Raw genomic sequence first — 21,613 nt, 5'->3', positions numbered from 1 at the left:
AGAGGAGAACCTCGGAAAGAGGGGCAGAAAGAGGATCCACAGCCTTTGCTGTGCACCATGCCACAAATCTGTCCCACCGGCAGGCGTATACCGACTTCGTGGAGGGACGCCTGGCTGCCAGAATCACATCACAGACTTCAGGAGGCAAGTCGAATGGCCTCAACTGTCGGCGCTCAATCTCCACGCATGGAGGTGGAGGCTGGACAGGTTCGGGTGGAGGACCGTCCCCTGCTGCTGCGACAGAAGGTCCTCCTGAAGGGGCAGGCGGATCGGGGGACCGACTGACATGCTGAGTAGCTCGGGATACCAGTACCTTCGAGCCCAGTCCGGAGCCACAAGGATGACTTGGGCCCGGTCGCGCCTGATCTTCTTCAGCACTCTGGGCAGAAGTGGTATAGGCGGAAAGGCGTATAACAGACCGCAACTCCACTCGCGCCGAAAGGCGTCGCCGTGCGAGTGCCGTCTTGGAAACTCCAACGCGCAGAACTGATGACATTGCGCGTTCTCTTCTGTGGCGAATAGATCTAACCAAGGCTCTCCCCATCGCAGAAAGAGGCCTTGCGCCACGTCCGAGTTCAGACGCCATTCGTGATCCATCGAGCACCGACGGCTGAGTTCGTCCGCCCTGGCGTTCAGAGAACCGGCCAGGTGTTGAACCGTCAGAGTCACGCCCTGACGTTCCAGCCATTGCCAGAGACGCGGGGCCTCCTGGCAAAGGGTCCACGACCCCACCCCACCTTTTTTGTTGCAGTACCACATGGCAGTGGTGTTGTCCGTGAACACCTGCACTACACTCCCGTTGACAAAGGGGAGGAATGCCTTCAGTGCTAGACGAATCGCCCGTAGCTCCAACAGGTTTATATGGAGCCGGGACTCCGCCGGAGACCAGATGCCTCTGATCTCTGCCTCTCCCAAGTGGCCTCCCCAGCCCTGGAGGGACGCGTCCGTCACAACAACGTGCTCCGGCTGGGGAAGGGAGAGGGGTCTGCCTCTGACCCAATCACGGTCCGTAAGCCACCACTGCAGTTGTCTCGCAGTGCCCTCCGAGATCAAGACATGGTCGGACAAGTTGCCCTGATGCTGGGCCCACTGAAACTTCAGGTCCCACTGCAGAGCCCGCATCCGCCACCGGGCGTGATGCACCAGAAGGATGCAGGAAGCCATCAGACCCAGTAGCCGCAGCGTCAACCTGACCGAAACCCGGGATAACGGCTGGAAGATGGGAATCAAAGCCTGTATATCCTGGACCCGCCGTTCCGGTGGATAGACCCGAAACTGCGCCGAGTCGAGAACCGCTCCGATGAAAAGGAGCTTTTGGGAGGGACACAGGTGTGATTTCGGCACATTGATGGAAAACCCCAGCCCATGCAGGAGGTCTGCCGTCATCTGAAGGTGGTGGACGACTGTCTGGGGCGAGCCCGCCTTCAACAACCAGTCGTCTAGATAGGGGAAGACTGACACCCCTGCTCTGCGCAGATGGGCTGCGACCACCGCCATCACCTTTGTGAACACCCGTGGGGCGCTGGTAAGGCCGAAGGGGAGCACGATAAACTGAAAATGCTCCTGGCCTACCGTGAACCGCAGGTAACGCCGGTGGGCCGGCAGGACGGGGATGTGAAAATACGCATCCTGCAAGTCCAACGCTACCATCCAGTCTTGCGGGTCTAGAGCAGCCAAGACCTGAGCCAATGTCAACATCTTGAACTTCTCCTTCCGGAGGAAGCCGTTGACGTTCCTTAGGTCCAAGATAGGACGTAGACCCCCTTTGTCCTTCTTGGGTACCAGAAAGTAGTGGGAATAGCAACCACATCCTACTTCTGGCCCAGGAACGCGCTTGATGGCCCCCTTGGCCAAGAGGGCCGTAACTTCCTCCTGCAGAAGTGTCAAGTGGTCCCCCGACACACGGTGGTTCTGCGGTGGCATGGCTGGAGGAGTGGTCTCGAAGGGGAGGGAGTAGCCCCTTCGGACGAGCTGCAGCACCCACCTGTCCGATGTTATTGTGTGCCAGTGGGAGAGGTGATGGCGAACCCTGCCGCCCACCGGCGTCACATGGGCCTGAAAGCACGGACTAGGAGTATTTAGAGGCGGAAGCTGCGGGGGGAGGTGTGGACTGACCTCGCCGCTGTCCCCGACCGCCACCACGGCGGTTCCCACGGCCGCCGCCGCGTTGAGAAGTCTGTTGCGGCGCGTGGCTGGCAGCACGTGTGGGACCGCCCCTTCCGTGGCCACGAAAGGAGCGAAACGAACCCGTTTGCTGGCGCTGGGTCGAGAGACCCAAGGACTTGGCCGTGACCCTTGAGTCCTTGAAGCGTTCCAGCGCGTGGTCCGCTTTGTCGCCAAACAGGCGACTGCCATCAAACGGCATGTCCATCAATGCATTCTGGACATCTGCCGAGAAATTGGCGGATCTCAGCCAGGCGTGGCGATGAATCGCCACCGTCGTGGACATCGCCCTGCCCAGTGAGTCGGTCGTATCAAGACCACACCTTATGGAGTATCTTGCTGCGTCTCGGCCTTCAACCATAGCCTTGCCGAGCTTAGCCCGTACCTCCAGCGGGCATTCAGGCAGCAGTTCCGCGACCGTATCCCACAGAGAGTGGGTGTAGCGGCCTAAGAGGCACGCGGTGGTGCAAGACCGCAGTCCCAGACTCAGGGACGAAAAGACCTTCTTACCATACTGGTCGTACCTCTTAGATTCCCGGTCGGGCGGGGCCGACCGGAATGCGGACTGGGAAGTCGAGGCCTGGATCACCAGGCTCTCAGGGGTGGGATGGGTGGACAAGAACTTTGGGTCATCCGTACACGGACGGTGGCGTCTGGCCACGTTCCTATCAACAGGCGAACCTGAAGCGGGCCTGGACCACGTGCCCAAAAGAACGTCAGTTAAGGCCTCATTGAACGGCAGCAGTGGCTCCTGTGGGCATGACTGTGGTTTGAGTACCTCAGTGAGGATGTTAGTCCTCACGGCCGCGACGGGGAGCTCAAGGTGTAAGGCCTTGGCAGCCCTCATCAACACCACTGAATAAGCTGCCCCCTCCTCCGTAGCCACGGTAGGAGGCGAGACAAAGCCAGGGTTGGGGGGAGTCATCCAGACCACTGGCGTCACCCAAGTCACCTGTCCAGTCCACATTGTACTGACACTCGCGGGTCAGAGGGTCCTCAGACCCCTCCCACTCCTCTCCGCAATCTACATCCTCACCATATTCGGAGTCAACAATGTAGACCGGCTCCCCGGGGTCAACAGACCCCATCGGCGTCGGACTCGGCGTCGGGCGACGCCGGTCCGACTCCGCGTCCGGTGTCGGAGAGGGAATGGGGCGGCGCCGCCCGGAGCCGGCGCCGGCCGGAGCCGGCGCCAGAGACCCGGCGCCGCGCGGGGGCGGCACCGTGGGTTGCCCCGATGGAATCGGCGCCGGAGAGGCCGGTGGACCAGCCGGCGTCGACCCTGAAGGCCCCTGCGGCGCCGGGGCCGGAGCCGTCGGGGCCGGAGCACCCGACGGCGTCGAGGCAGGAGCACCCGAACCGCTAGGGCCCCCGGACGGGACCACGGGCCCGCAGGCCCCGTCGGAGGAGACAGTGCCCTCATGGCCATGGGGAACGCCTCTATCTCCTCGGGCGTCGCGCCTTGCCCAGGGACCGTAGGGTATGGAGCAGGCCGCGCCGGCGACTCACGCGGAGCCGCGGGGGTGGGGCCACCCGAACCCCCGGCGGCGTCGGGGGGAGTCGGGGGTACGATGACGACGCCCCGACTTCTTGTGCTTCCTACCTGAGGAACCAGAGGAATGGTGACGACTCTCGGAGCGCTCGTGACGGCTCCGCGACCGCTCCCTCGATCGCTCCCTCGATCGCTCCCTAGACCTCCGTCCGGACCGGGACCGCTCTCGACGCGGGGCCGACACCCGGAGTTCGAGTAGCTTGCGGGAACGCTCCCGTCTAGCTTTATTCGTCAAGGCCCGGCAATCGACGCAGGCGTCCACGTCGTGGTCCGGGCCCAGGCACCGGAGGCAGAGTCGGTGATGGTCCGTGACCGACATCGTGCGGTCACAGCCGTCACAATTCTTAAACCCGGGCATCCTACCGGCACCTTAAGAGTAACAGAAAGATTCAAAAACTTTGGTCAAAAGACCGGAGTACTGCTCTTCGGATCTGCGCTAACTGGCGCAGAAAAAAGAAGAACTGACGTCAGCGCGCGGAGGCGGCGTCTATATACTCCAGCGACGTCATCACGGCGCACGACGCCGACGACGGACGCAGAGCCGCAGGAGACGCCTGCAGACGGCGCCTGCAGACGACGCCTACCGACGCGCAGGGGTACTGCTACGCAAAAGTTTCCGGATCCAGACTGACGCCTGGGGATATTCTAAGGTAAGGAATCTAATACTAACCTGTTTCTTTCAGATATCAGTCATCATGGTGAAAATGTGGAGAATCCGGAGGTGTAATTCGCAAAGGATTTGAAGATGGAGAATGAGGTGGTGGAGGGCATGATGGTGGTGGGGGAAAAAAGGACTGGTAGCAACAGACTTTCTTTTAAGAGATCTTGTAAGGAGTGTCATCATTAGGGAGCTTGTGTTTGAGGTAGATTGGTATGAATGTGACCAGTTTCAGAGTTAATATACAGTATCTTTTGCTTGGGATCTGTTTTTGGTGAAACAATGTCTAAATAAGGATCCGAAGAGGGGCGTAGCCCGATGCCGATTGAGTGAGCAGCGCAGCACCCGAGCTCCCGTCTGCGGGCCGCCATCCACAACCATCCTGAAGCCCTCAAAAAGCAACTCCACAACGGCCAAAATCGGAGGAATGCGCGGGGGAAATTCAAGATGGCGGCGTCTAGCAGGCGCTGACAAGCCCGACGGGCGCGGGAAGGCAAGGGCAGACGCCGCGGTTGATGGACAGCTGTGCCCCGCATTGACCCCACACTAGCCGCGGGTCCAGACTGCGGGACCCCAGGAGCGCCAGCGGCGGGTGAGCACGCACAGTTCACACGGTGCCCAGAAGGGGACAAAATGGCGGCACGAAGGAGCGGAGGCGCCTGAGGGGATGCGGCGGACCACCTGTGGCCCTGCGGTGCTTCGTTTCTGCCCCCCTGAGAGACACCCTACGCAGGGGCCCGACAGCCCAGGAAGAAAGGCGCAAGGGGGATCATTGCCGGCTGGCTGATGACGCAGGCGACTAGCGACACGGCCAGGAAGGTTGCAGCCAGCAGCAAGGAGCCAGTGCCACAATGCACGAGCGGTGGGCCAATGAGATTCTGCTGCAACCCGGCGCTGATCATGGGGCACTGACTGGCGGGGCCCCTGGGACGCTGGTGGAGGGGGTGCGAGCGCACCAGCTGCGGCGGTAAGGCTTATTCAAAGTGGGGGCATGCTGAGGCCGGTGCGCCTGGGGAGCCGCTGGGACACAAGCTGGGGTCTGTAGTGCAAATCCAAAGTGCGGACGCTGGAAGGCAGGGCGGAGGACGCCGAAAATCATTCGCGCAGAAGCAACCTGTGAATCGTGTGCCTGCCGGAGAAAATTGAGGGTCGCAACATGGCGGATTACCTCGAGAACTGTCTCAGGGATGAAGTGGCACCAACCGGTCTGTCGAACTTCTTCGCCTTAGAAAGAGCACACCGAGTTCCTGCCAAACCGCCTATACCAGGGGCACTGCCACGAGTGGTAATAGTAAAATTCCTCGACTACAAGGACAGGGATCAAATCCTCACTCAGGCACGGCTCAAAGGCGACATCCAAGTGCAAAACTCAGTAGTACGCATCTTCCCAGATTTCTCCCACGAAGTACTGCGCCGCAGAGGATCATATCGGGATGTGAAGTAGAGATTGAGCCAACTAAACTACAAGTATGTGACAATACCCGGCCACGCTACGAGTTACCACAAGAGGGGGCAGAGTTCTTTAGGACCCCGCAGGAGGCGTCCGACTGGATTGACAGACGAGGGGGAGCAGCACACCTTTCCAGGGGCACCGAGGCTGGCACCCTCACAAGAGGAGGCGCAACTGGAACGGTGGAACGCCATGCAGGTGGTGGCTCAGATTAGCGGTGGAACGGAACATCCGGGTCCTCCTGAGATCGGCGAAGAAATCGCAGACAGGCTCGGAGACTGGGTCCAGCGACTCGGGCGTGCAGAGCCCGACGCTGCCAATTGTTACCCTGCAGACGGCCAACGGCATCATCTAGGGGTGAAGAGCGGGAGGCGAAGTGACTGCAATCAAACTGCCATGAGACACACCTGTTCTGCCACTAAGGTACAAGGGTGGAAGGGGGAGGGCAGCAGGGGGGCGGTTCACTGAAGAATCAGTGGGGGATGGCGGCCGCAGAGACTGGGAGAGCATCGGTGAGGGACCACCCCTGGAGATCGACTGATTGAACTGCAAGCAGTCACTTTTTAAGTTGGTTTGGATGGGGAGCGGGAGTTGGGGAGCATGTTCACTGTTGACAAAGGGGGTAAACCTTGAGTTACACTGTTATCCGAATTATATGATAGAGAAAGTGGAGAGCGAGAAGAGGGCATCATTAGGCCTGGGTAGCGGCCGACTCACCGACTCCAGGGTCAATGGCTGGAAAACAACACTATAAATGTATGACGTGGAACATCAGGGGGATGCACACAATGTCAAAGTGCCACAAGGTAGTCTCCCACATTAAGAGACGGGGAGTCCAGATAGCTTTTATACAGGAAACGCACCTAACACAGAAGGAAGGGCAGGCACTACACAAAAGATGGAGGACAGCTCTACTACACCACCTACTCGGCATATGCGAGAGGGGCGTTAGTATGGATTCAAGCAGGGGTGCCTCTCCAGTTGCTCGATTCAGTGGTTGACCCGGGGGGGGGGCGCGATACGTAGCAGTAAGAGGGAGACTAGAAGGCCGACACTAAGCCACAAACTAGCACACTACCTGGCGGGGCGGTTTTAGCAGGAGGTGACTTTAAGGTGTCTTCAGCCTTCACTCACTCTTCCACTCGCCGGCACCGTCTCCCACTGACGGCACTACCTATGCCTCCCACCCACCGCCTCCACCGCCTACTTCACCCACACCCCCCGCCTACAAACACGCCCACTCTTTGAATGCCATCTCACCCATTTGCACCGCAGAACATCCCAACATCGTTAGTTTATCCCCCCCATCGATCCCCTGCCCGCTTTCCAGCTCACTACACAACCATTCACCAATGGCTCTCACCACCTACGCCATCCACAATGCACCCCCCGACCTGACGTTACCCACCCTCCAACAAGTGAAAGAGGATATTCTACAAATCAAAAAAGATGTCCACGCAATCAAAGACCTTCTCTCATCACAGCCCAGACCACCTCCCATCTTCCCTCTACCCTACAAAGGACGCACCCGCCCTACATACCCTCGCCTCAAACGACATCCACGCTGGCCGACTATCCCCGTTCGCAACAACTCCCACCGCCCCCGCCGTGTCCCCAACCCATTGTCGGATCGCGACCTATGCTCTTTCCTAGGCTCTTACGGCCCAGGTCCGGTAAAACGCATATCCAGCCCGCACATCCCCATACCCACAATTCTCACAAACCCTCTGAGGCTCCCAACACTCAACAACAGAGGCTCCGTCCCTAACAACCTCAGAAAAGTTCCCCTCACTCTAGAAAGCTCGACCACCCCTCTCTCCCCCAAACTCAAATGCATCCTACTCAACTGCAGATCGGCCCAGAGACACTCCTCCGACATCGTTGATCTCGTCTCAGCTAGGGATCTGGACCTAGCCATCCTAACAGAAACTTGGCTCACTGAAGCCTCTACCCCGATTATGGACATACTAGTCCCCCCCCCAACTATCACATCATTAGGCTAGACAGGTCTTCGGACAAGACGGGCGGGGGAATTGCATGCATTTTTAGAAGCAACCTCTCTGTTACTAAAATCCCCTCCCCCTCCCTCTCCTCCTGTGAACTCCTCTGCCTTGACGTCACCAGCGAGGGCAAACAAGTTTGTGCTTTACATCTCATCTATCACCCGCCTGGTGACAATCTCATATTCACCCAACAACTCATGGACATGATCACTTCCAATGCCGGTCGGCAGACCACCCAAGTCTACCTGGGTGACTTCAATCTCCACTGGAACGATCAGAAAGACACAGTGGTGAATAGTCTCAAAACTTTCCTTAATGCGCTTGACCTCACCCAAATATGCGATAGACCAACACACGACAAAGGCGCGATACTTGATCTCATCATTGCCAAAGAGAATTCTACACAACTGGAGACGATTCTACCCTGCGACTGGTCAGATCACCACATTATCACCTTCTTTATCAATGAAAAAGTTAAACCTAACCCGGCTCAACCAATCAAAGCCAAAACATGGAAAAGGGACATGAAGAATCTCAACCCCTCTACCCTGCCTCCCCACATCGGCAATCTCCTCCTTCCCCCTTCAGGTGCCTCGGATGTTCAATCACTGACTGACCACTACCTTGAATCTATGAATACATTAGTCAATGAAGTCGCCCCACTGCAACTGAAGAGAGTCTCCACCAAAACTTCTAACCCCTGGTATGACGACAGACTCAATGACGACAGGCGTTCGATGCGAATGGCAGAGCGCACCTGGAGAGCGGACCCTTCAGCATTGCACTTCAAAAGGCTTAAAAACAAGAGAAATGCCTACTTCAGGAAAATAAAGCGTACAAAGTTGGACTTCTTCAGCCGCCAGTTGGACCAAGCAAAAAACAGGCCAAGAAAACTGTTCGAACTAATCAAGACCCAAACAAAGGCACAACCCTTACAATCAAATAGCACAACAAGTGACACCCCACACTGTGAAGACTTCTCTGCTTTCTTTAAGCTAAAGACTGACAACATAAGAAATGACCTCATCTTGGATGTAGGCCGATTCCCCAACCACACCAGAATGGCTAACACTCTACCTAAAAACATGGCATCTTGGCTGTACTTCGATACCTACTCGGAAGAAACAATACACAAACTGCTCTGCACCCTGAAGCCCTCTAATCACCTCACAGACCCTCTACCTGCTAATGCTGTAAAAGACTTCATCCCCTTGCTCCTCCCTCTCTGGACCAAAATAATCAACTGCTCCCTGCAACAAGGCCTCATTCCAGACGCCCTCAAGGTGGGGCAAGTCACGCCTATACTCAAGAAACCTACAGCCGATCCGTCTGACCTAAACAATTACCGGCCCATCACCAATATCCCCACCCTGGCCAAACTGCTGGAGAAATGTGTCCAACTCCAACTAACAAGACACATTGACCAATTTGACCTCCTCAACTCTCATCAATCAGGCTTCCGAGCGAAACATAGCACGGAAACAGCTATGACACACATAATTGATGACGCCCTCCAAATTCTTGATCGCAATGAGTCCTGCCTCCTCATCCTTCTTGACCTCTCGTCAGCATTTGACACGGTCAAACATGAGAACTTGCTGGAGCTGCTAAGTACTAGAATGGGTCTATCGGGAACGGTTCTCAAATGGTTTTCGTCCTTCCTGCACAACCGGACACAGAAGTTCAAGATCTACAATGTGCTATCTGCACCTGTGCCTGCAGATCTAGGTGTTCCACAAGGATCCTCCCTCTCCCCCACATTGTTCAACCTCGTCATGGAACCGCTCGCCACCTTGCTCCAAGCTTCTAATGTCCAATTCCATATGTACGCCGACGACACACAACTGTACCTAAAGCTTCAATCCCCGGAAGATATCAAACATCTGAATTCCACGCTTATTAACACTCAATCTTGGCTAGCTGATAATCACCTCAAACTAAATGCTCTGAAAACTGAGTTCCTTCTCATCTCACCCCCGGCGAAAATCTCCACCACCTAAACATGGCTCAACAACCTAACAGCACTCAATGTCCAACCCACCATCGTGGACTCAGCGAAATCCCTGGGCATCACACTGGACGCCAAGCTCAACATGCAGCAGCACGTCAGCAAAGCCACAAAAACAGCTAATTTCCAAATCAACACACTGAGGAAAATCAAACCCTTCCTCCCTGCTGAAGACTTCCAAACTGCTGTACAAGCGTTAGTCATCCCTCGAATAGACTACGGAATTGTGGCCCTCAGCGGACTCCCGCTATCCACAACAGCACCCTTAAGAGCCTCCCTGAACGCTGCCGCAAGACTCATCACTGGCTCAAGAAAACATTCGCATATTTCCCCAGACTTAAAGTCCCTAAAATGGTTGCCTTTTGAAGCCAGAATACAACTAAAAATTGCAGTTATGACACACGCAGCCGTGCACCACAATGCACCCAACTACCTCGCTCAAAGGTTGTCTATATCAGGAGGTTCGAGATCCAATAGAAGCTCAAAAAATCTACTCCTGAAACCCCGTAGATTCCGGAAAGAGAAAACCTACAAGCGCTCCTTCTCAGGAATGGCACCCAGGATCTGGAATGCGCTCCCTCCTGAAACAAGGCGTATCTCCTCCACTGCACTCTTCAAGAAAGAGGTGAAAACCATCCTTCTGGCCAAGATCTCCTGAACCGTATAGGTGTTGGATCAGAGACTCTGCATTGCCTTGTGTCAATGCTCACCTTGTCCTTTGGCACTATACCCTGCTTGATGACTATACTAAAACACTGGTATAAGCCTTCCACACACCCAAGTTGTACCTGAACACCTCTGTATTGGGATCAATGACTTGTGCCGTCTCGTATTACTTGTTTACCTGACTGTATATTGATATGTTTTATGTATGTTATTATGATCCCTTCGTGTTGGTGACTACTACATTGTTCCCACTACCTCTGTCCATTCCTACTGCCCCTACCTTGTCATTGTGAAGCGCTCTGATATCTGTAAAGATCTTGTTCGCGCTATATAAAACTTTGAATAAATAAATAAATAAATAAATAGCGTGGACAATGTTCTACTGGATAGGTCTCACCCCCCACTGCAGAACTCTCAGGTGGCGCGAGCTTCACACGCACCCATGGAGGCGGAGTTGGGGACTGTTAGATTCCTGGCGCACATTGAACCCACAAGGGCGGGACTAATACTTTTCAGCGGTCCTTGAAGTACATGTACGCTTGGACGCCCTCCTTAGTTCAGTTGACGTCCAATCCCTTCTCACGAGTGCAGAGTATCTTCCGCGCACCATCTCCAACCATAACCCACTGATCTTGTCCCTGAAGTGGGTGCACCCGCCAGCAGTGATCCCCACGTGCCGACTCCGCCCAGACACCCTGGAGGACCAGGTCTTCAGGGAGGAGATCAGAGACGAAATACCCTGCTACTTTCTAAACAACACGGGCACGGCTGTGTCGGGAAATGTGGAGTGGGATGCGTTCAAGGTGGTCTTGAGAGGCCAGTGTATAACACGGGCCGCGGGGGTCAGACGCGTCATCACACGTGAAGTGACGGAGGCGGAGACGGCACTTAGAGAGATGGAGCGCAGAAGGCCGGGGCATCCAGAATTACACGTGGCTCTCTTGGACGATAAAGAGGAGATGGTGAAGCAAACGGAGAGGCTTAGGAGCTTCGATTACAAAAAGTACTTAGAGCGCACGCACGCTGAAAGGGATAGTTCAGGCTCGCTCCTGGCATGGCTGACAAACCAGACAGCCAGGGGCACTCCTCTAGTGGAGATGGAGGACGAAGGGGGGACCAGACACTTCACACCAGATAAAATGAATGGCATTTTTGCGCGTTACTACACTAATCTTTATACAAAGACAGGCATATGCGAACCAGCGGAAATCCGGGACCTACCCAGCTGACCTGCCATTGACAGTTTTGAACCCTGTGGTGGCGGACCTGTTAGAGGCAGACATTACACAGCGGGAGATACGGGTCACTATCAAGGGTATGGCAAGAAACAAGACCCTGTGCACAGATGGCCTACCGGCCGAATTTTACTCCACGTACACAGATGAGTTAGCCCCTCAACTCGCAGCAATGTACCAGGGGGCCTGAGAATTGGGAGAGCTGCCTGAGAGTACCAGAGAAGCCCTTATAGTCCCCATACCTAAGCCCGGGAAAGAACCTCATGACTATACGGCCTACAGGCCACTGTCAATGCTAAATATGGATTATAAAATCTTAAGCAAAGTCCTAGCAACGTGGCTACTGCCACACATGCCCTTACTGGTGCATGCAGATCAGGCGGGATTCATCCCAGGGCGGAACACAGCCATAAATATCAGGAGGCTCCTGGCGGTAATGTACTCAGATGGATATGATAAACAAGAGGCGGCAGTGTTCTCAGTCGATATTGAAAAGGCGTTTGACAGCCTGGAGTGGCAATATTTATACGAGGTCCTGGCCAGAATGGGGCTGGGTGAAGGAATCCTGACATGGGTGCGGCTCCTGTACACGTCCCCTATAGCCCATGTGCGCACTGGGAGGATGGTATCACCCAGACTGAAGGTGGAGAGGGGCACTTGACAGGGTTGCTCCCTGTCCCTGCTCCTGTTTGCCCTGGCCATGGAGCCACTGGCGAGCAGGGCCAGGAAGCGGTTGAGACTACGAGGGCTTAGAGACGACGATCGGGCGGCACTACGTCGCACTGTATGCGGATGACCTCCTGATATTCTTGCGCAACACGGCTGAGGAACTGCAGGGCGCGCGTAACATGCTGGCTCAGTTCGGCACTATGTCTGGTCTGAAGGTCAATTGGCAAAAACCCAGCCTATATCCTTTGGCGCCTGATACCCCCCACTGCTTACGCTAGAACGAGTGTACTGGGAACCCCTTGTTTGCAATATCTGGGAGTTGAAATATATCATGGCACAGCGGATCTGTTAGATGGTAAGGTAGGAAGGGCTATGAGGGCGGCAAAAACGGCAATGGATTTCTGGGGAACGCTCCCGCTCTCTGTGGCTGGAAGGGTGGCAGTTCTGAAAATGGTAACGCTACCACGCTTACTATATTATTTCGGAACGCTGCCAATGTGGATCCCGCGGACAATGTTCAAGGAGCTGGACTCCAAGATTACATCGTTTATTTGGGGCACGTGTAGATGGAGGGTGGCACTGACAATGTGGAGACGTCCCACGGCAGAAGGCAGACTGGCGGTACCGGACATTGAGACCTACTACCAACTATACTGGCTCATACAGTGGCTAGCGGCGGATCGGGACCCGGACAGGGAGCGGGACCCTGTGGCGCCAGACAAGGTCACGCTAGCGAGAATCCTCCTCAGAGTGCGTCACACCTCTGCTGAGAGCACGGAGGCGGCTAAGGTAGTAGCACGCTGCTAGACCAGGTACCTTAGGAAGGTGGGCGCAACGACTCCCTACACCCCTGACATACCGCTCACGATGCTGCGCTATATCCCACAGGGGGAACACTGGACGGGACTGGAAGACTGGGTAGAGGCAGGAATGCGGGAGATGGGCGACAGTACCGTGACTCTGCGCTCCTCCCCTTTGCAGACTTACAAACATTTGACTTGCCTGGGGGTCATTTCCTAAAGCATAGAGCTCTAACGTGCAGGATTAGGATGCACTGGAAGACTGGAGACGCTGAGCCCTGGTGGGATGTAGGTATCTGGCACTATCGGCAGGAAGGATGAAGACGGTATCATGCCTGTATAAAGCAATACAGAGGGATATACTACAGCCGCTAGAGCGATTGAAATCGCAATGGGAGGAGGACCTAGGCAAACAAATACCCGAGAAGGATTGGGACAGAATACTAGAACGCACTCCGAAGGTGTCCCGGAACACGCGCTTTAAATTGATTAACCACTATGTGTTACACAGAGAGTAGTTAACACCGGTCCGCATTCGGAGGTACTTTGGTGTGGACTCGGTATCTTGCCCCAGATGCGGAGAAAGGGAAGCGCACATACTCTATATGTTCTGGAGCTGCCCAGTATTGCAAACATTTTGGGGGGGAACTCAGACATACCATAAGCGACCTAATTGACAAAGAAATTCCAAAGACCCTTGAGCACTTCCTCCTAGGGTGGTTCCCCCACACAGCTAAAAATAGGGTAACGGGAAAATTTCAAGACCTTGCATATGTATTAGCTAAGCGGGAGATCGCAAGGAACTGGAAGGCACCGGGCGGGCCGAGACTTATTACCTGGAGGATAGAGTTGGAGAAATGGGCAGGGGCGGAGGGGAGACTGCTAAATAAAAAATAAGGATCCGAAGTAACTTTCGGGGCCGACGCTTTTGGCGCCAGCATGCGCTGGCATGGGTAATGACTATTTCGGCTCCGAAGGCTGCTTGACTTTCAGCATGGAGGATTTCAGCTCCAATCCTTATTTGCGCTTGGAACCGGAGGGCTTCATTTCCGACGAGGATTTTTGCTGACCCTGTACCGAGCCAGAAGGCGTGTCTGGCTTTTTCGAAACTGAGCATGGCATGGAAGCGAGGCACTGGAAACATTGTCTAGATGCAGACCTTGGACAGAAGGCGGATATGGTGCCGAAGCCTTGTGCTTTTTGTGAAAGATTTGGAAGGACAAGGGGTCTTCGATACTCACTTCACCTTGTCCCAGTTCTTTGGTGTCAAGGTGTATCTCGAGCTCCGAGTCGGAATCCTGCACAGAGAAGGCTTCTTCCTCCTCTGCCGCGGATGCCTCAACATCTTGACCGGAATCTTCCCCCAAAATGCCCAGCGTATCTTCAATGCACTGGCACTGCATCTCTCGACGTCAAGCCAGACGATTGCAAAGAGTTTTCTTCGTTCGAAAAGATCTGCATGTGTCGCAGTCTCCCTCCTTGTGCTCCGGAGACAAGCACAAGTTGCACACCTTGTGTGAATCAGTGAGAAGATACTTTGCGTGGCACTGAGGGCAGAATTTGAACGGTGTCCATTCCATCGACAAAGCTGAACAGACGCGGTTAGGCCCAAAGGCCGTCCACAAAGCTTTTCGATCGAAAAGTATATTCCGTTGATCGAAACGATATGCGAAGAAGTAAGAAACGCGTACAAAATAATACCTTCTAGGGTAGAAAGCATTGAGCTTCAAGGGGAACCCGAAGAACAGTTTCTAACCGGAGAGCAGCAATACACATCCAAACCAGACTGCCGAAAAAAATCTAACAATGGAGTTGATGACCATACGCACTATCATCGAAAGGAGGAGTCACCTTACCTCGGGACAAGGAAAGACTTCAAAGAAAAACAACGTGCAAACATCCGGACCCAATACTAGATGGCATGAGTATGTAAAGCATGTGTATCTACAACACAAGTTTTAAAAAGTACTTTCTTGACATAAGTCTAGATGGAGTTATAGTGCAGTTATACACATCTAAGCAAGTTTAAAAATCAGAGAACATGTAGGACAAGTGCAGCTCATATGATTTCCCTTCCATTGAAAGGGAGACAGAATAGGAGTGATTGTGGTTTATAGGGTAATCAGAGCTTAAAGCCATGCCAAATCATGAGCGGCCGTCCTATTCAAACAATGAGATCAAAACACTAACCAAAGAACTGTGTTAATTCTCTGCATTCAGATAATGCTGATTGAATATCTTCTAAAAGGCTTTCCCAGCATAAGATGTTGACTAATTCAAGTGTATCATTCTATAAAAGATTTAGTGCTGGAAAGTACAGTATATATGTGGAATTTGGTCCATCTACCAGTCAAAGGGGTATACCTGGTCACCACCAATAAGTACGATTCAAAATTCTTTGGGAAGGACACAATCCTGATATCGAAGCACATATGTTTATTAGATTTCTTCATTAACAATGCTTAGTGCAAACCCAGTCATGAGTAATGGTCACTTACAAGGACCCAGAGTAATGTGCACTAATTGGTACACACATTTACTTGCCAAGTTTTATAATGAAGTTTAAGCAAACTATAACTTTCTTGTTCGTCAATATGATCACTGCTATTGTTGTTGTTTTAGACAACAAACCAATCACCTAATGTTTTGTTAACCTGGATTTTTCAAATAAAGTTTACATCTCACCTTTACAGCCGGAACACTGAATAAAGAAGTTTATGAGATCCAAAAGTGCTACATCTCTCTCATGTTTGTATGACTCTATCCAATCATCCACCACCGACTAAAAGAAAAGACAGTATATAATAAATTCAGAAAAGGCAATATTTAAAGAAACAAACAGCACAGTTGATCACCTAGTTGTCCCATCACAAACTAGAACTAGCAATCTCTCCCGACTAAAAATAAAAACAGCAACATACTTCGATGAAAAAAGATTTATGTCCAGCCCATCACAAATATCATGCATCTTTATATACTGAAAACAGAAGAAAACACTCGGTTTTTTGTTTTTTCATCAAACCATTCTATATTTGGCACACATATAGGATCACATAATATTTTTATATATCAAGGCTCAATGACTAAATTTAATAAAGGGTGCAACCTTGTAGGTCTTAAGCACAGCAATGGTTTAATACATTTGGCTAATACCATTCGAGAAAAACTTTACACATCGAAAAAATAAAGAATATAATGGTGCTCAATGGGAAAAAGCTATTCTATTTACTGCAGAGTCAATTAAGCAGTTGGAGACTCGGTCATTCCATGCTGTAGAGAGGTCAGCCAGATGCCTTTGAATTCAGAGAGCACACATGGTGGATAACTAAGCTTACACTAATGTTACATTGGTAAGAGTATGCCTCCATAAAGAACAGGTGACTTTTTCCCATTTTTAAAACTCAATGCTCACCACAAAACCAATAAATTAGTCTCTACGCGTGGTTAACAAAAAAAGGCAACCTTTGAAGCACTTCCAGGAAAACAAGATGTCAAATGTATAAACTCAGGAATCAGCTGGTCCACTGATGAGGGTCCCGAAATTCCACAGCACATTGGTTTTATTTGTGAGGGGTGGAAAAGTTAGGGTGCCGAGAGCTCAAAAACTTGTGACAATCACTAAGTAGAGGAGTCAAACTCTCCTCTATGATAGGTAGACAGCAGTTTAAGCAGGATCTGATTCAAGAAATAACTATAGTTTGGCAGACTGAGAGATTTCTAGTTTCGCATGGGGTGCAATCTCCCCCCACCTAATGTCTAGATCCAGAAAAACAGGTTTGTCAAAAATATTTTAATTTTGTCCACCAACCACAAATTAGTCAGCTTGACTCTGAATGACGTAGACCACAATGCCTCACTATATGTCCAATTTCAGACTTTGTTTCTTCACTGCCTTTGTGTTATCTTTTCCTCTCCTCCTAAGGTAGTCAGAGGTTACTGGGCACAAACTAAGCAAACTTTTTCAGCAATTAATCGTACACAGACTGACGCTATCTGAACACTCCTCCAATTCAACCTAGAAACCCTCTGTGAAACAGAACAAGTTATTTAACTTCGGTAATGCCTTATCTGGTAGAGACTTTTTAATTATCCCTAGGCGTCAAACGGGATCCGTAAATTCTTTAGTACCCCTACGCGACAGTATGTGGAGTTGACAGGGGTGTGGAATTTAATAAAATGTCCCGCCGAGCCCGGCCCGTGCCTGAGTGGACCAAGACCAGGAGGACATTCCCCCGGCGACTGACCCGGAATCCAGTACCCAAAGACCCTCCTCGACGAATCTGACTATGCCTACAGCCTCACAACGAGGGACTCCTGCAACTGCGACCAGCTGAGGGGAAGAATTCCCGAAATCCAAAGAGAGCCCTGCATCTGGCGCCCCACGGCCCCCTGTGCCCAACTCCTGGATGTCTACCTATCCGCCAAGATCCCTACTTACCTCTTGAAGTGGTGGTCGCACCTGAAGAATCTCCGTCCCCGAGGATGCAGCCTTTGTTTGATTTCCAAGTCTCCCATTGAATAACATTGAGCAACCGACGGTTCAAAAGCACCCTGCACCCAGCTGCCCGAGTGCCCCTGGGAGTTAAACCTTTGTCCTAATCTACTTCCATATTTGCCCTGAGCAAGTGACCAGGAGCCCAGCTCCCACAGCCGCATGGCCTGCTTGCTAGCAGCCACCAACCGAAGGCCCCGTATCCTCCATAGGATAGCATTGGGCCTACTCTCTCTGCCCCTGTGCCGCTGAGGGTGTAATGGCTGTACCTGCCTGACCCTGGGAGACCCATGAGTCTATGCCAGAACCTTAACTGCCAGTCGAGTACTTACCCAAAAGCCGAAAAACCCACTTTTCTTCCATATGGTAACATTGACTGGTTTTACTTCGATATTCTTCTAAGTATGGAGTTTTGAAACTTTAAAATTTTCATCTAAAATCAGCCGAACAACGAATTCCAATTTACTCACCTGTTATCAGGCGAGAACCCAGTGCTGTACCTTTCAGCCACTCACTGAACCTGAAAAGTAATTATAACCGTGGTTTACTGTTAACCCAATTTTCCTCCATAGGAAACCATTGTCTGGTTTTCACTAGAAAAACTTCTAAGTGTCAACTTTTAAAATACAATAATATTCCTTAAAAATCACAACTGTAATGAAAACACTTTTACTCAATTGTTTACAGGAGAGGTCTCAGGACTGAATCTAGGATCCAGTCCAGTGGTTAGAAAAGTAATCTATAAAGTAACTAATAGCATTTAACTAAGAATACCCATTGACCTCAATGTTCTATTGTGTTTGAAATTGTTTTGCCTATTGCAACAATTGTAGCTATTGTACTCAAATGTCTATTGCCTATTTGAAAAGTATTTAACTAAAGTATCTCATTCTGAGAAAGTATATTTTGATACCTATTGTTGGTTCTAAAATAAAATAATGAATATGCTACTTACCAGTATGCATCTGTTCTTGGCATGTAGGGCTGCTAACATTCATATCTATTGCATAGATCGCCGCCTAGTGTTGGGTCCGGATGATTGCACATTGTTGTCCTGGAAGAATCTTCGAAGTATCACGAGATAAGTGGCTCCTCCCCTGGACTACAGTGCGCATGGGCATCGACTCCATCCCCAGATTGTTTTTAGCCATTGTGGCAAAGATGGAGTGCGATAGTAGAAATGACGTCCATGCTAGTGATGAAATGCAAGAAGTAATCTGCAGCTGCTACAGGCGCCGGGGAGGAGGGTGGGCGATATGAATGTTAGCAGCCCTACATGCCAAGAACAGATGCAACTGGTAAGTAGCATATTCAGTTCGAGGCATGTGGGCTGCTAAATTCATATCTATTGCATAGAATACATAGCAGTCCCCTCATTAGCGGCGGCCGCCCGTGCCAGCTGCAGAAGTCTGAAAAAGAGTTTTGAGAACAGCCTGTCCTACAGCTGCCTGCTGTTTGGAGTGCACATCTACACAGTAATGTTTGGTAAATGTATGTGGTGTAGCCCACGTGGCTGCTCTACAAATGTCTTCCAAAGGAATATTACCTAGGAATGCCATGGAGGCCCCCAACTTGCGTGTGGAGTGCGCCCTGGGGGGGGGACCGTTAAAGTGCGTTTAGCTTTCTGATAACAAATCTGAATACATTTAACGATCCACCTGGCTATTCCAGCTTTGGAAATAGGGTTTCCTTTGTGCGGTGCTGAGAAGGCAACGAAAAGTTGCTGTGTCTTTCTAAAGTGTTGTGTTCTGTCAATGTAGTACATTAATGCCCTTTTAACGTCCAGCGTGTGGAGCATTCTTTCCGCTACTGTTTCTGGGTTTGGAAAGAATGCGGGCAGTTCAATCGTCTGATTGACATGAAACTGTGACACCACCTTTGGAAGGAACTTGGGGTTAGTGCGGAGCACTACCCTGTTTGAATGGACTTGAATAAATGGCTCTTGTATCGTGAGCGCTTGTAGCTCACTAACACATCTTAGAGACGTGATAGCAATGAGGAAAGCGACTTTCCATGTCAAGAACTGAACCTCACACGAATGTAGAGGCTCAAAAGGCGGGCCCATCATCCTAGTGAGGACCACGTTGAGATTCCATACTGGAGCGGGTGGGGTCCTGGGAGGAATGACCCGCTTCAGCCCTTCTAGAAAAGCTTTAATGGCAGTGTAGGAGAGTAGGGTCTGCAATCCTATGATCACCCAGATTTTTGCTTTTTTTGCTGCACTGGTTTACGACTTTCCCTGGCTGTGGGCCTGCTAATCAGACCCACAGCCTAGCTGTTCTCTCTATCCAAATTGTACTCAGGTACTGAATTGGCACTGGGCCCTCTCCAAGTCCCTGTACCCAGGGCTGAGGTGCACCCAGAAGTCTCCCAGGGGCTGAAGCATGTATTGTGCCACCCCTGGGCTGACTAACTAAACTGACACAACTGGCTGCACGACAGCTGGGGCAAGGTGGTGTACTCACCCTTTGCTTTAGATATAGTATACCTATATCTAACCCTAAAATGGACACACAGATCTCCTATCAGTCACTCCTATGGCAGGCCTTAACAATCCTGAAGGCAGAGTGCTTGGAATCGTGTGAGATGGTGCTCTGGCATGAGCTGAGCCTGTCTGCGGCTTTCGGGACCCATCCCTTAGCCGTTTCCATGATATCGCATACCATATACTCTTAAGTGCATTATAATCCTCGTGGTTATGTGCCAACTCTGGTATCGCTTTATCAAAACATGTCGAGTAAGGTGTCATACGAATTGGAATACTAACCCCTCGCCAATTCTGGCGACGGGGTTAGCATTCCACCCTTCTAGAGGGACACGACATGTATGTAACCCCTAACCCCGGTTAAAGTCGAACAGAGCCTCAGCTCCACAAAATGGATGCTGCCACCGAGACACAAGTCTGCCCTCCTGCTGCTGGGAGTCCTCCCAGAGCAGGAGATAAGGACAAAGGGTTTCCTGCCAGGGGCGGTGCCAGCACCGTCCCAGACAGGGTTTTGTGTATTGTAGGTAGGCAGGGCTTTAGAGGAAGGTGACTGCACGTGGCACCCCGGTGCTCACTGTGCATAGGCTGGCTGGAACCAGTTCCAGGGTCACTCCAGACCCTGTGCTGGGGAAAAGCCCGCCAAGAAAGTGGGTGTAACCACCCCCCTCCTAGTCCCACCCATAGGGCAGGACTTAGTCGCGTGCCAGCCCCTGTTTACAGGATAAAGGTAGGAACTGGCCCCCTTCCAAATCAGATCATCTTTGAATCCTGAAACTACTTTCCACGAAAGGAACTCAAGACTTCTTCCTAAGATTTCTCCCTTGTGACTAAGGAGTAGTCACCCTGCATCCGCAGGCACCACCTAAGAACACTGCGGTCTGCTGCACGTCCTTCCTCCGGAATCCGACTGCCCAGCTCGACGAGAACCGGCTTCCCTGGCACCTCTGACCTCTACCTACATCATCAGTCACGCTGAGATTCGTGGGTGTGACGAGACCTCGAGGGACCGGCCATCTTCAAGACTGCACGACTTCTGAACAGCAAGCCCGCCGAGTGAATTCCTGGTGAGTGCTTTGGGGTCCGAGAAGCCCCCACCCTGAGCAGCTCCAGCACCGAAGAGCAGCCCCCCAGCATCTCCACGATCTGCGTGGGGCCCTTCTGCTTTTTACTGCTCACCGCGTTGTTTGGCTACTAGCCCGCTGGCTTGTGGCCTTCCTGACGACGCCCGACAACATTTCTGCTGCTGGTCTGGTTGCTCCAGACTGGCCCTTGCTTCCCTCCATCGGAGAAGTACCCTGGACCCTCCTGGTCCACCCAAGACGCCATTTTAGGTCCACCGCGTGGGCCTTGCATTTGCCAAGACTTGTTGCCCAATCCTGGGTCCAGCGACGTCGACAGCAAGAACCTTCGTGGGACAGCTCGCACCTCCATC

At 52.1% G+C, this 21,613-nt stretch overlaps 1 protein-coding gene across 3 annotated transcripts in view; it reads right to left on the bottom strand.

Annotated features, from left to right (window-relative positions):
• The window catches only part of STAG2 (STAG2 cohesin complex component), a 1,493,174-nt gene that overhangs the window by 1,090,155 nt on the left and 381,406 nt on the right, over positions 1 to 21,613 (bottom strand). For all 3 annotated transcript variants that reach the window (XM_078688751.1, XM_078688750.1, XM_078688752.1), the window contains one exon: positions 15,890 to 15,986. In XM_078688751.1, the coding sequence (XP_078544877.1) occupies positions 15,890 to 15,986 (97 nt within the window). The remainder of the gene's footprint in view (positions 1 to 15,889; positions 15,987 to 21,613) is intronic.

Source organism: Lissotriton helveticus, chromosome 4_1, assembly GCF_964261635.1.
Source record: "Lissotriton helveticus chromosome 4_1, aLisHel1.1, whole genome shotgun sequence".
Classification (NCBI taxonomy): Eukaryota; Metazoa; Chordata; class Amphibia; order Caudata; family Salamandridae; genus Lissotriton; species Lissotriton helveticus.
Note: the sequence above shows the minus strand (reverse complement) of the source record. Positions and strands in the feature narration are given on the sequence as shown.